General features: G+C 29.7%; 1 protein-coding gene across 1 annotated transcript; it reads left to right on the top strand.

Annotated features, from left to right (window-relative positions):
• Positions 1 to 6,921: 6,921 nt before the first annotated feature.
• LOC133197881 (uncharacterized) lies at positions 6,922 to 10,011 on the top strand. The gene is made up of 8 exons (XM_061334064.1): positions 6,922 to 6,976; positions 7,340 to 7,465; positions 7,648 to 7,669; positions 7,832 to 7,914; positions 8,412 to 8,447; positions 8,553 to 8,574; positions 8,678 to 8,748; positions 9,606 to 10,011. Exons 1-8 carry the CDS (start codon positions 6,922 to 6,924, stop codon positions 9,629 to 9,631), a joined length of 441 nt encoding a protein of 146 aa, XP_061190048.1. The 3' UTR covers positions 9,632 to 10,011.

A 10,011-nucleotide genomic window follows, 5' to 3' on the forward strand; every position in this document is an offset into this window, starting at 1 on the left:
GTAATCCGATTACATGCAGGATAAAGCGAATTATTATTCTGTTACTTGCACATTTAAATCATTTAATTACGAAACCTTTCATTTGTTATTTAATGATAAGAAAATCATTATCCATATTGATCTTTTTGTGAGGTACAAATATTGCTGCATAAATGTGTCATGAATTAAATTTTGAAAGACATATAAAGAATCCACAATTCTATCTCAAAAACTAATAAACCTCATAAACTTACCTTACAAGTGTTAGAATGTAGTCCCCTGAAAATCAATGAGAAAGGGAGGGTGGGTGAAAGGGGGGTCTGTGTTAAAAAATCAAATAATGAATGAAGAGTCAAATTGTCCACATGAAAAACCACGAGATAACACGGATTTTGTTGAACATTGGGGATAATGTCACTGTGGTTGTTTAACCACGAATATCAACACCCGTATGTAGGCTTTAACCGTTTAAATGGATTTTTCAATATATGACCCATACATAAAAATCTCTATTGAAAAACGACGTTTATTCGCCTCATAAAAGAGAGAAATATTGAATCTATTTTTAGACGATAAACAAACATGTTTTGCCCTTTTAAAAGTACAAAAGCGACTTTATTATTAAACGTTAAGTTAATGTATCGATACATTTTAATTAAAAAATCACACAGAGAAGTTTGAGTCTATCATTGTTTACTTATATCGGTATCCACGAACTTTTGCTATGAGATTAAACGAGGTAATTCGGGCAGAGAGATATGCTGGAATGTTTACAGTTAGCTGTCATTTTTATTATGTAATAGCGATGAATGGAGTTTTAAAGAACAGGCATTAAATTTTATCATCCTTAAAAGACGGGCTTTTTGATAATTGTATCGCCGAAATCATGAAAGACTAAAGATGTCGTCGTAACAAATACAAAGGGTGATAAATAAAAACTTTGAAAAGGTGTCCTTAATCTTTGTTTGGTTTCTTTATGAATTAAATATCTTTTAAACGCTTGTCAACACATGCGTTTTTTTAAAACAGAAATTCAGTTGATTAATGTACTTTATATATAACTCTTGAATTCTTTAAGTTGATGTACGTATAAGATATTAAGATTTACATAATTTAATTGTATATCTATTTCAAAAGTGGTAGGCTTTTATACAGTGAGAAAAAAAAAGCAAGCAAGCGAACAAACACACCTCAATTGCAATTAAACATCCACAATTAGTTTAACTAATAACACATTTCAAATATAATTGCATAAAATCGTACCAGTTTGAATAAATTATCAACAACGAAATGAATTAATGGTGGGATCTTTTCACATTTACAAGGTGCTTCTAATGAAAAAAAATTACGGATGCAATTAAACTTCCAACTCCCATTCTCTCTCTCTTGGAAATTTGGAACTAATGAAAAGAAAGACAACTTGTGGATATCATGAATCCAAAGTTATCAACTGTTTCTCTACCCTCTCTCCTTTTGCGATTAACCAAATCTAAGGGGATTTCCAAAATACATGTAATAGTCATTATAAGTCATGTATAATCATCATTTTACTACTCCTTCTTCCAATTTTTGACTCTCGCCTTTTGTATCCAAATGAGATATGTCACCTCTGACCTATTTGTTTTTCTCCTGGACAATATCATGACTGTGTTCGTGACTGGTGAGTTGAAAGATGAGTCGCGGAACAATTTCTCCAAACATCATCGCTTGAGATGCTTTTGAGCATTCCTGAGTCCTTTATCTTTGAAATTCCCTAAATTTTAGAAAGTCATGAAAAACTTATGCCATTTTATTCATTTCCAAAACAAGAATAGTGATTTTTTGTTGTTATTTAACTTTTAAAAAGTCCCCCCCCCAACCGTGAACCCAGGTTCAGCCCCCTGAAAAGTGTCTTTCGTTCTTATGTTCTCGAGATAAGTATAAGAAAAGTAAATCTTTTATAGCATCTTTTGTGTTATTTAATCTATATATGTACATGTAGCTAAAACCAACATTAAAAAAACTCTGTACTTTAAATAAGGAAATTATTATGTATATTTTAAATATAAAAAAAAAATCCAATTTTTTCATTGATTCGAGCGACTTTTTTTTATACCAGGAAGTTTATTTAAAAAATAACTATAGATGGCTGTCAAGGCGTTACTGAATTCTATTTTCAGTGTTATCATTTTTTGTTTTTATCAATGTGCGGGTAAGTACGGCAAATATAATGATATAGTGATTCATTGTGCACTTTACTTACCAATGAGAATTATTTAATGTAGTCTCATGTTTTTTCAATCACTAATATGAGAATGCTTAATTTTAAATATAGGTTACATTTCTGAATATGGAATATTATAGGTGTGAAAAATGTTACATTTACATACACCCCGTCCCTCTTCTTAAATGACTTATCAGTTATCATTTCTCCATATGAATATTGTACTTATACATGTTCATTAATATGGACGATGTCAAAGGAGCTTTTTGACGTAGAATATAATTAATATTAATTTGTACTTACAATTAGCGTTTTATTTGTAAGTTGCAAATTTATCTGTGTATCTTTCAACAAAAGATCTATGGCTGTACGTTTTTCCTATGTTAATACCACTTGAGTTCAAAGAATAAATCAATTAGATATATGTATCAAATATGTATCTGCTATGTTTGATTGAATTATGTATCGTAGGTAAACTTACACTAAGTTCGGCTGAAGTGAGAGAAGGAGAGGCCTTAGTATTAACATGCCACTCAACAGAACCTCGTGGGACATATGTGTTTTACTCCCTGAAAAATCAGAATTACGAAATGTACGGTGTTGGTACGGGGAGTTTCAAGCATTGTGAGACTAGAAATGTACCTGAATATATAATGGAATGCGATTTTGACAACTGGATATTCAATCTGACAATTCTAAATCCTGTTCACAACCAGATCATCTTCTGTAACAGAAATACAGGTCGAGATGATATCAAAAGCATCAATAAAACTATCTTTGTGCAAGGTAAATTTCAAAAATCTATTGTAGGAACAGATTGATTACATGAACTTTCCCATTTTTTTTTAGATAAGGTATGTTAAAAAAGTATTTTTAAAGCAATTTCGAAAAGATTCTTCAACATCAATGATTAAAGAGCAATTTTTACACCAGTGCAAAAGTTAAATGGAATTGCATGAAGCTGTAATTCTTTCCACAATCAGTTATCATTTCTAAAGGTGATAAATTAAATGGTCTTTATGGATCAGACTGTAACATATTGTCGAAGCAAAAGCAGTAAAAATTAGTGTAGATTGTTGCTTTTGAAACTTGAAATGAACATTAATGTTGTTGAAACAATACAAGTTTTAAAAAAAGAAAATGCCAAAATCAGCGATATCGCTTTATATCAGTTTGATGTAACACCGCGGCAATGATTATGGCATGATTCTCACACTTAACTCTGCAATATACAAACAATACAGGTATGTCGGAGAAAAAAAGCAAGTCACAAATCCAGAGAATGGGAATTAGCTGTGTAGCTGTGTCAGAATCCATTTCATGGCTAAAACTGTAGTTGCAAATCACAAGATCATTTAGCTCTCTTTTCTCCAAGTGAATTTCTATTGGGTCTGTTTTTGTAACCTTAATTTAATAATCAAATAACAGCACTAAAGAAATTAAACAGTACAGACTTTTAGAGAATAAACAATACGTCATCCAAGAAAGTACCGAGTCTTCAGTTGACAGTTAAACGAGTAAAATATGTTTTAACATATCTTTAAAATGTAATTAGCATACAAAATGAGCAAAACGTACAATATATGTTTAAACATATGTTCAACATATGGCATAACATACACAACACCATATACATGTATGTTTTAAATATATGATAAACATAGAAAGCGCAAAATATATAATAATTGTATATTTTCAAACATAAAAAGAGCATCATATACATTGCGCGCTCAATATATATAAAGGGCAACATTGTATATTGTAGTAATAACATATACACTGTATGTTTAAAATACTATATATATAGTATGTTTAGACTGTATATTTACATGTAACATACAAATGGATCGTTTGTAGTGCCTGTCAAACGAATTACACTGTCTACACCATCAACAATAGATGTTGTGTCAGGGAATAGCTATACCTTTACGTGTAAAACATTTGCTTCCAGACCTGCAGCAAACATTTTGTGGCACTTAAACACTACGACTCTTGCTGGGAATAATACATTGGTATTAGGAAATGGACTTAAATTTGACGTTACCAGCACTTTAACACTAACATTTACAAGGAAAGACCAGGATAAGGATGTATATTGCAGTTCCAACATAGTTGGAGAGATACCATTGCAATCAACGAAAACTTTTCTGAATGTTCTTTGTAAGCATGATGTACTAAATTTCTATTTAGACGGTTTTTCCCCTTTATTATGCCCAATAGTTAATTCAAATTAATTTTCCATGATCAAAAAGGATTTTTTCCTCATTCCATATTTGCATTAAAAGACCTATCTTTCTGTGACGAAATTTTCTTTCTCTTACCTAGACAATCTCACTTAATCAAGAGAAAAAAAGGCTGTTTTGAATGTTACAATATGCCGAGTGATATCTAAATTGCATTATTATAAAAATGCATTATCCATTTAGATATATCAGATGTTCAGATCATGCCTGGCAATATCCTTACTATAGTATCTGGGCAGAAGCTGACTTTGATAAGTTGCTATGTTGAGAGTGCCAACCCAGAGGTCAATCTTACCTACAGATGGATGAAAGATAATGGCTACAACACTTCTTTGATTTCTACAACTCAATTCTACTTGATTAAATTTGCCAAAGTTGAAGATAGTGGTAGATATTCCTGTACAGTCAGTAACTCCGCAGGGAACTCTAGTGGTTTCATTAACGTTAACGTGCAAAGTAAGTTTAACCTATATATATATATATATATATATATATATATATATATATATATATATATATATATATATATATATATATATATATATATATATATATATATATATATATATATATATATATATATATATATCCAAAATTGAAATAAAGTCTCAGTAATCGGATTACAATATTAAATAAATATAAAAAGAAAACACAAGAATTCTCCGTAAAGCTTTAGCGCTTTCATTAAAAATCTTCAGAAGCTTTACATGAAGATTTTTAATGAAAGCGCTAAAGCTTTACGGAGAATTCTTGTGTTTTCTTTTTATATTTATTTAATATATATATATATATATATATATATATATATATATATATATATATATATATATATATATATATATATATATATATATATATATATATATATATATATATATTCTTATTAATGAATCATGATAAATGTATTTGTGATAAAGCTATGGTAGTTTACTTTTTCACCAAATATGTGATATTAGGAAAGATAATAACTTAGAATTAGCCCTCCTTAATGGTACTATTATTACTCAAAAACATTTATCCTTTATCTATTTACAAAATTTTGAAGGATAAATTTTCTAAGAAAATATGAAATCTTACAAGCTAGAAACATGCATTTAAAGCTGTTAGATATTTCGTAAATATTGATGAGATATTTTGCTAGAATTGGGCTCCTTTTTACAAACGAGCTTTTATCCTACTCATCAATATGTTTTAATATGGCGTGGAACATTACTGGTAATCTATCAGATGGTACGGTAACAATTTTGACAAAATGTTTATATGGGTTCATCAGAGTATTGTAAATGAATATGAAATCATTTTATATGCCTTCAAAAAAAAAGTAGGGAGTTAATTTCTTTCTTGACAATATTGTTGCGTATTCTAGTAAGGTGAAAAATCAGTACTGTTTTAAAGTCATACCGACAAGTCGGGATCATATTTACTTGAATCAATAATCTTGACCTAATCATAAATTTGTAATGGAGAAATGTCGACTGTTTAACGTATGCTTCTCACAAAAAATGATTTATATCTATTTATCATTGTTTAAAAGTACTTTGTTTATGGATTTCAGAAAAACCCGTTCCTCCGCCAATTATACAGGTCGTGTGTAAAACTAGATCTGCGTACATTTCATTGACATCATCTTATCTTGGTATAAAAGGAAAACAAATTTTGCAGCTCAGCAAAGTGGATAACGTATTTGAAAATGCAACATCTGAGTTGATGAATGAAAAGCCTGAAATTAATATCTACAAAGCTATGAATCTGGTGCCTGGAACAGAATACACATTTAGAATCCAGGCATCTAACATTTATGGTATCACTTTCTCAAAACCTGAAAAGTGTTCAACCGACGTAGGTGCACAAGCAGGTATCTTTTGTTGATTTATTTTCTAAATAATGCTTACAACATAGTTTGGTAAAAGGTACAAGTAATAAACATACATTTAGTATAAGGAATGGTTTAAGCTACTAACAAAGAATAACAAATGGTACATGTAAACAGCGTAGTACTGCAAATTGTAAGTAGTTAGCAACATAATACTGTAAAACTGGAATATATTAAGTTGGTTTTAATTTCACTATGTTCACGATCAAAGATTTTTCCACTAATACCAAACCATCAAGAATATTGTCCACATATTAATGTAGCACTCAAAGAACAAATATGTGTCATTCACAGTCCAATCCTTATTTCCTAAATAGTGAAGCTCTGAAAAACACGGGGAAACACATAAATTTCTGGAATGTTTGTCATAAGTAATTTACCATTACTTTTCTGTTTTTCTAAGAATGATTTTTAAAATATCAAATACGTATATTTAATAAGGAGAAATTCAGCGACCGCGGAATTAAAATTACCGTGAAATGTACAAAAATAGAAAATCGTGAAATATGACATGTATTTTGCTCTGCTCCTCTTTTGTAATGTTTCATGGACTTTTGAGCTCAAATACTGTTCGTTATCTTCACATATTTCATGTGAAGATACAGACGATTACTGAATAAAAAATGGGGCAACTTTATTTAACAAATGGTACAAGTTATTACCCTGGTAGAAGAAATGGTATCTCGACTTACTTTAAGAAATGAAACAAGAAAACAACTTGATATTAGCAACATAATATAGCAAATGGTAATGGGAATTTGGTTATATACATAATACAAGTACTTATAATCAGCCTAGTATTAGTAAAACAAATGATACAAGTAAACAGCCCAACTTATCAAATGGTAAAAGTGATCAAATGTTACACATTCAAACAAAGTATATAAAAATAATACCAATAATCGGCGTTGTATAACAAGGGCATCTCTATCCCGATATAAATGATTTCGTTACGCACAAACACACAAACGCGTTACTATATCCCTTCCAACTTCGTTGCAAAAGGATAAGAATTGGTATTATGGACTTGAAACATTATAGAAAGAAGAGAAAGCTGTGAAATAGAACCGATCATTGGAGGCACAACGGGAGGCTTTATATTTATAATTATTCTGATTCTTGGTGTTATCACACTTCACAAAGTCAGGAAAGGATGGATAAATAAAAGTTTGTATATTGTTTCTCATCAAGGATTGAAATAACGACGATCACATTTTGCGATATAATATGAATTAAGTCTCAGCAATTGATTTGTTTGCTGTAAATAGTGGATGTAGTAAGAATAGAGTTTTTTTTAACAAACTAAACTAACAACTACATGCTGTGAGTAACATTTAGATCCATTTTAGGCAATGGTGATACTACTAGCAGGTAAATTTGATTTATTGTTTGTAATTATCATATCAAGGAAGAAATTACTAATATGTAATCAAAATAAGATAAATGTCTTATCATTTTATGAAATGCAAAGAAAATCTATATTCTTAATATATACAATTTCGCTTGTACGTACGTCTTCTGTTTTAAAAAAAGACCACATGCCGGCACATACGTTGATCAAACTTTATCCAGTGAAGACCACCATTATCAAGGATTTTCTACCAATATCAACAAAGGTAACAGCGATCAATTTTCTACATACACTGAAGCATAGATACAATTTCTATAATTTTTTTAAAAACATTAGGAAAATAACCTCCTTCAATTTTCTAAATCAGCAAATATGAGCTTTAAGAATTTTCTACATATATCAGCAAAGGTAATATTTACTAATCCTCTACACTATCGGCCATGGCAACGGGTATACTACTACCTATATAATAGCAAACATAATTGTATAAATATTAAAACAATATCAGCAAAGTAATACCAAAACAATTCTTTCATTAATCAATTGCAGCAAAGTTCCACCAACATCAGTAAAGATAACCTTTGATTTTCTAACCAGTATTTAAAAGGAAAATCCTTTAGAACATTAGGTCGTGACGTTTTGTCGATTATTTTATATGACCAGGCAGAAAATAATCATTCGTTCGACGGGTAGTTTTAGGTGTAAAGTATCATTCGCAATGTAAACTTGAATTTGCTTATATATTTGAAATTTTATTTTTAGAAACGGTGAACAAAGAGGCTTACGAAAAGATTGAAGGTAAAGAGAAAACTTTAATATTACATTAAGAAGACAGATCATATTATATGCAAATTAGTTTTCATAATTGATTGATTAAGTCATTTGTATTTTCTTTATTTACAGAACGCGACGAGGAAGTTAAAAGGTAAAAAAAAAATAAGTAAAATATGATAATTTGATGACACTTTGTTTTACATAAAGTGGCTAATATATAATTATATATTATAATTAAAATCATGGTGTTATAGATCTGAATATATGGAGTTAACACCGCCATGTTTACAAGAAGAACAAGACACATTCAAAGCAAAGGATACGGGTACGTTTTGTTACATAAACATTTTGCTGAAATTATATAGGTAAACAAGAAAAATTATCTTAACTTAAAATCCTTTGCACTCGTATATAGGACATTGCACTAATGTTTTCTGAAACATAGCCTGACTAAATTTCCCTTCCTTAGCCCTTTCAAAGTTTTCCAAATTAAAAAATCATAATACGCACTGCCAGCTTTTCGCAGTTCCACTCAATACTACCAGTTGGATTATCAAGGTCTTTTAGATATAGGTACAGTTGTAAATATTATATAGGACAATCAGTGATAGACAGAGGCCCAATTAAAGAAAATAATTTTCTCATTACTATTCTTTACTCTTTTAACAAAAATTAATATTTAAAAAAAACTCTGTTTATTATACACAATTTTAACACAAAAAATATGAAGTCATACCCGGGATTTTATTTATCTGAGAATACTAGGCGAGATTGGTATTAATTACCCATCTGGAAATTTCCATATGTCAGCAAAAAAAAAAAAAAAAAAAAAAAAAAAAAAAAAAAAAAAAAAAAAAATCAACAAAGTTACTCTTATTGGTTACACGTGCATTGTTAATTAATTAACAATTAATTTGATTCAATTATGTACAAATCTACTTAAATTTTCGGAGTATTAATAAACAACATTCTTGACAGAAAAAAAAACATTACGATCTTATTGTTCATTTAAAAAGTATTTCTTTATGTATCAACACACAAATGCATGAAGAATGGGCAGCAGGTATAGCCGACATAAGCCTTCTCTCTAACCTTTTAATGACAGATGTATGAAAAAGAAGATATTTTAGTACTAGAAGAAACATCAAATTTGATGTCAATATTTTTTTTTTGTTATTTCAGGTGGGATGTACTCTAACATTAAGTAGCATGACTGAAGGAAATTCAAACTTTTTAAATAATCTGAACAGTTTATCGACATAAAGAATACATGAACTACGGCATACTTATAAGGAATGGTAAATTACCTCATCCATATACAAACCTCGTCATCTTGAACTCGAAAAGGCCAAGAAAAAAAATCGAGATATTAGAGGATTCGAGATATCGAGGGTAAAATTCTTAAAGAATTAACTGTTGGGATTTCCAAATCACTTCGACATAGCCATGGTATTCGAGATATTGGTGTTCGAGATACCGAAGTTCAACTGTATATATATATATTTTTTAAAAATTATAATAAGTTCCCCATTCGAGCTCGGTATTCATTTTTCAACAAAAAATCCTTGGATGTTAACGTACATTTGTA

The sequence above is a fragment of the Saccostrea echinata genome, unplaced genomic scaffold (assembly GCF_033153115.1).
Source record: "Saccostrea echinata isolate AGI-Se365-2 ecotype Australia unplaced genomic scaffold, CSIRO_AGI_Sech_v1 ptg000032l, whole genome shotgun sequence".
In the NCBI taxonomy this organism is placed as follows: domain Eukaryota; kingdom Metazoa; phylum Mollusca; class Bivalvia; order Ostreida; family Ostreidae; genus Saccostrea; species Saccostrea echinata.

Bases quoted from the DNA above. Each gene is read 5' to 3' on its own strand.
- LOC133197881 (XM_061334064.1), top strand. From the start codon at position 6,922: ATGGGGCAACTTTATTTAACAAATGGTACAAGTTATTACCCTGGTAGA. The intron at 6,977-7,339 runs GTATCTCGACTT...GAAACATTATAG, and splicing joins TTACCCTGGTAGAAGAAATG to AAAGAAGAGAAAGCTGTGAA. The intron at 7,670-7,831 runs GTAAATTTGATT...TTTTAAAAAAAG, and splicing joins AATGGTGATACTACTAGCAG to ACCACATGCCGGCACATACG.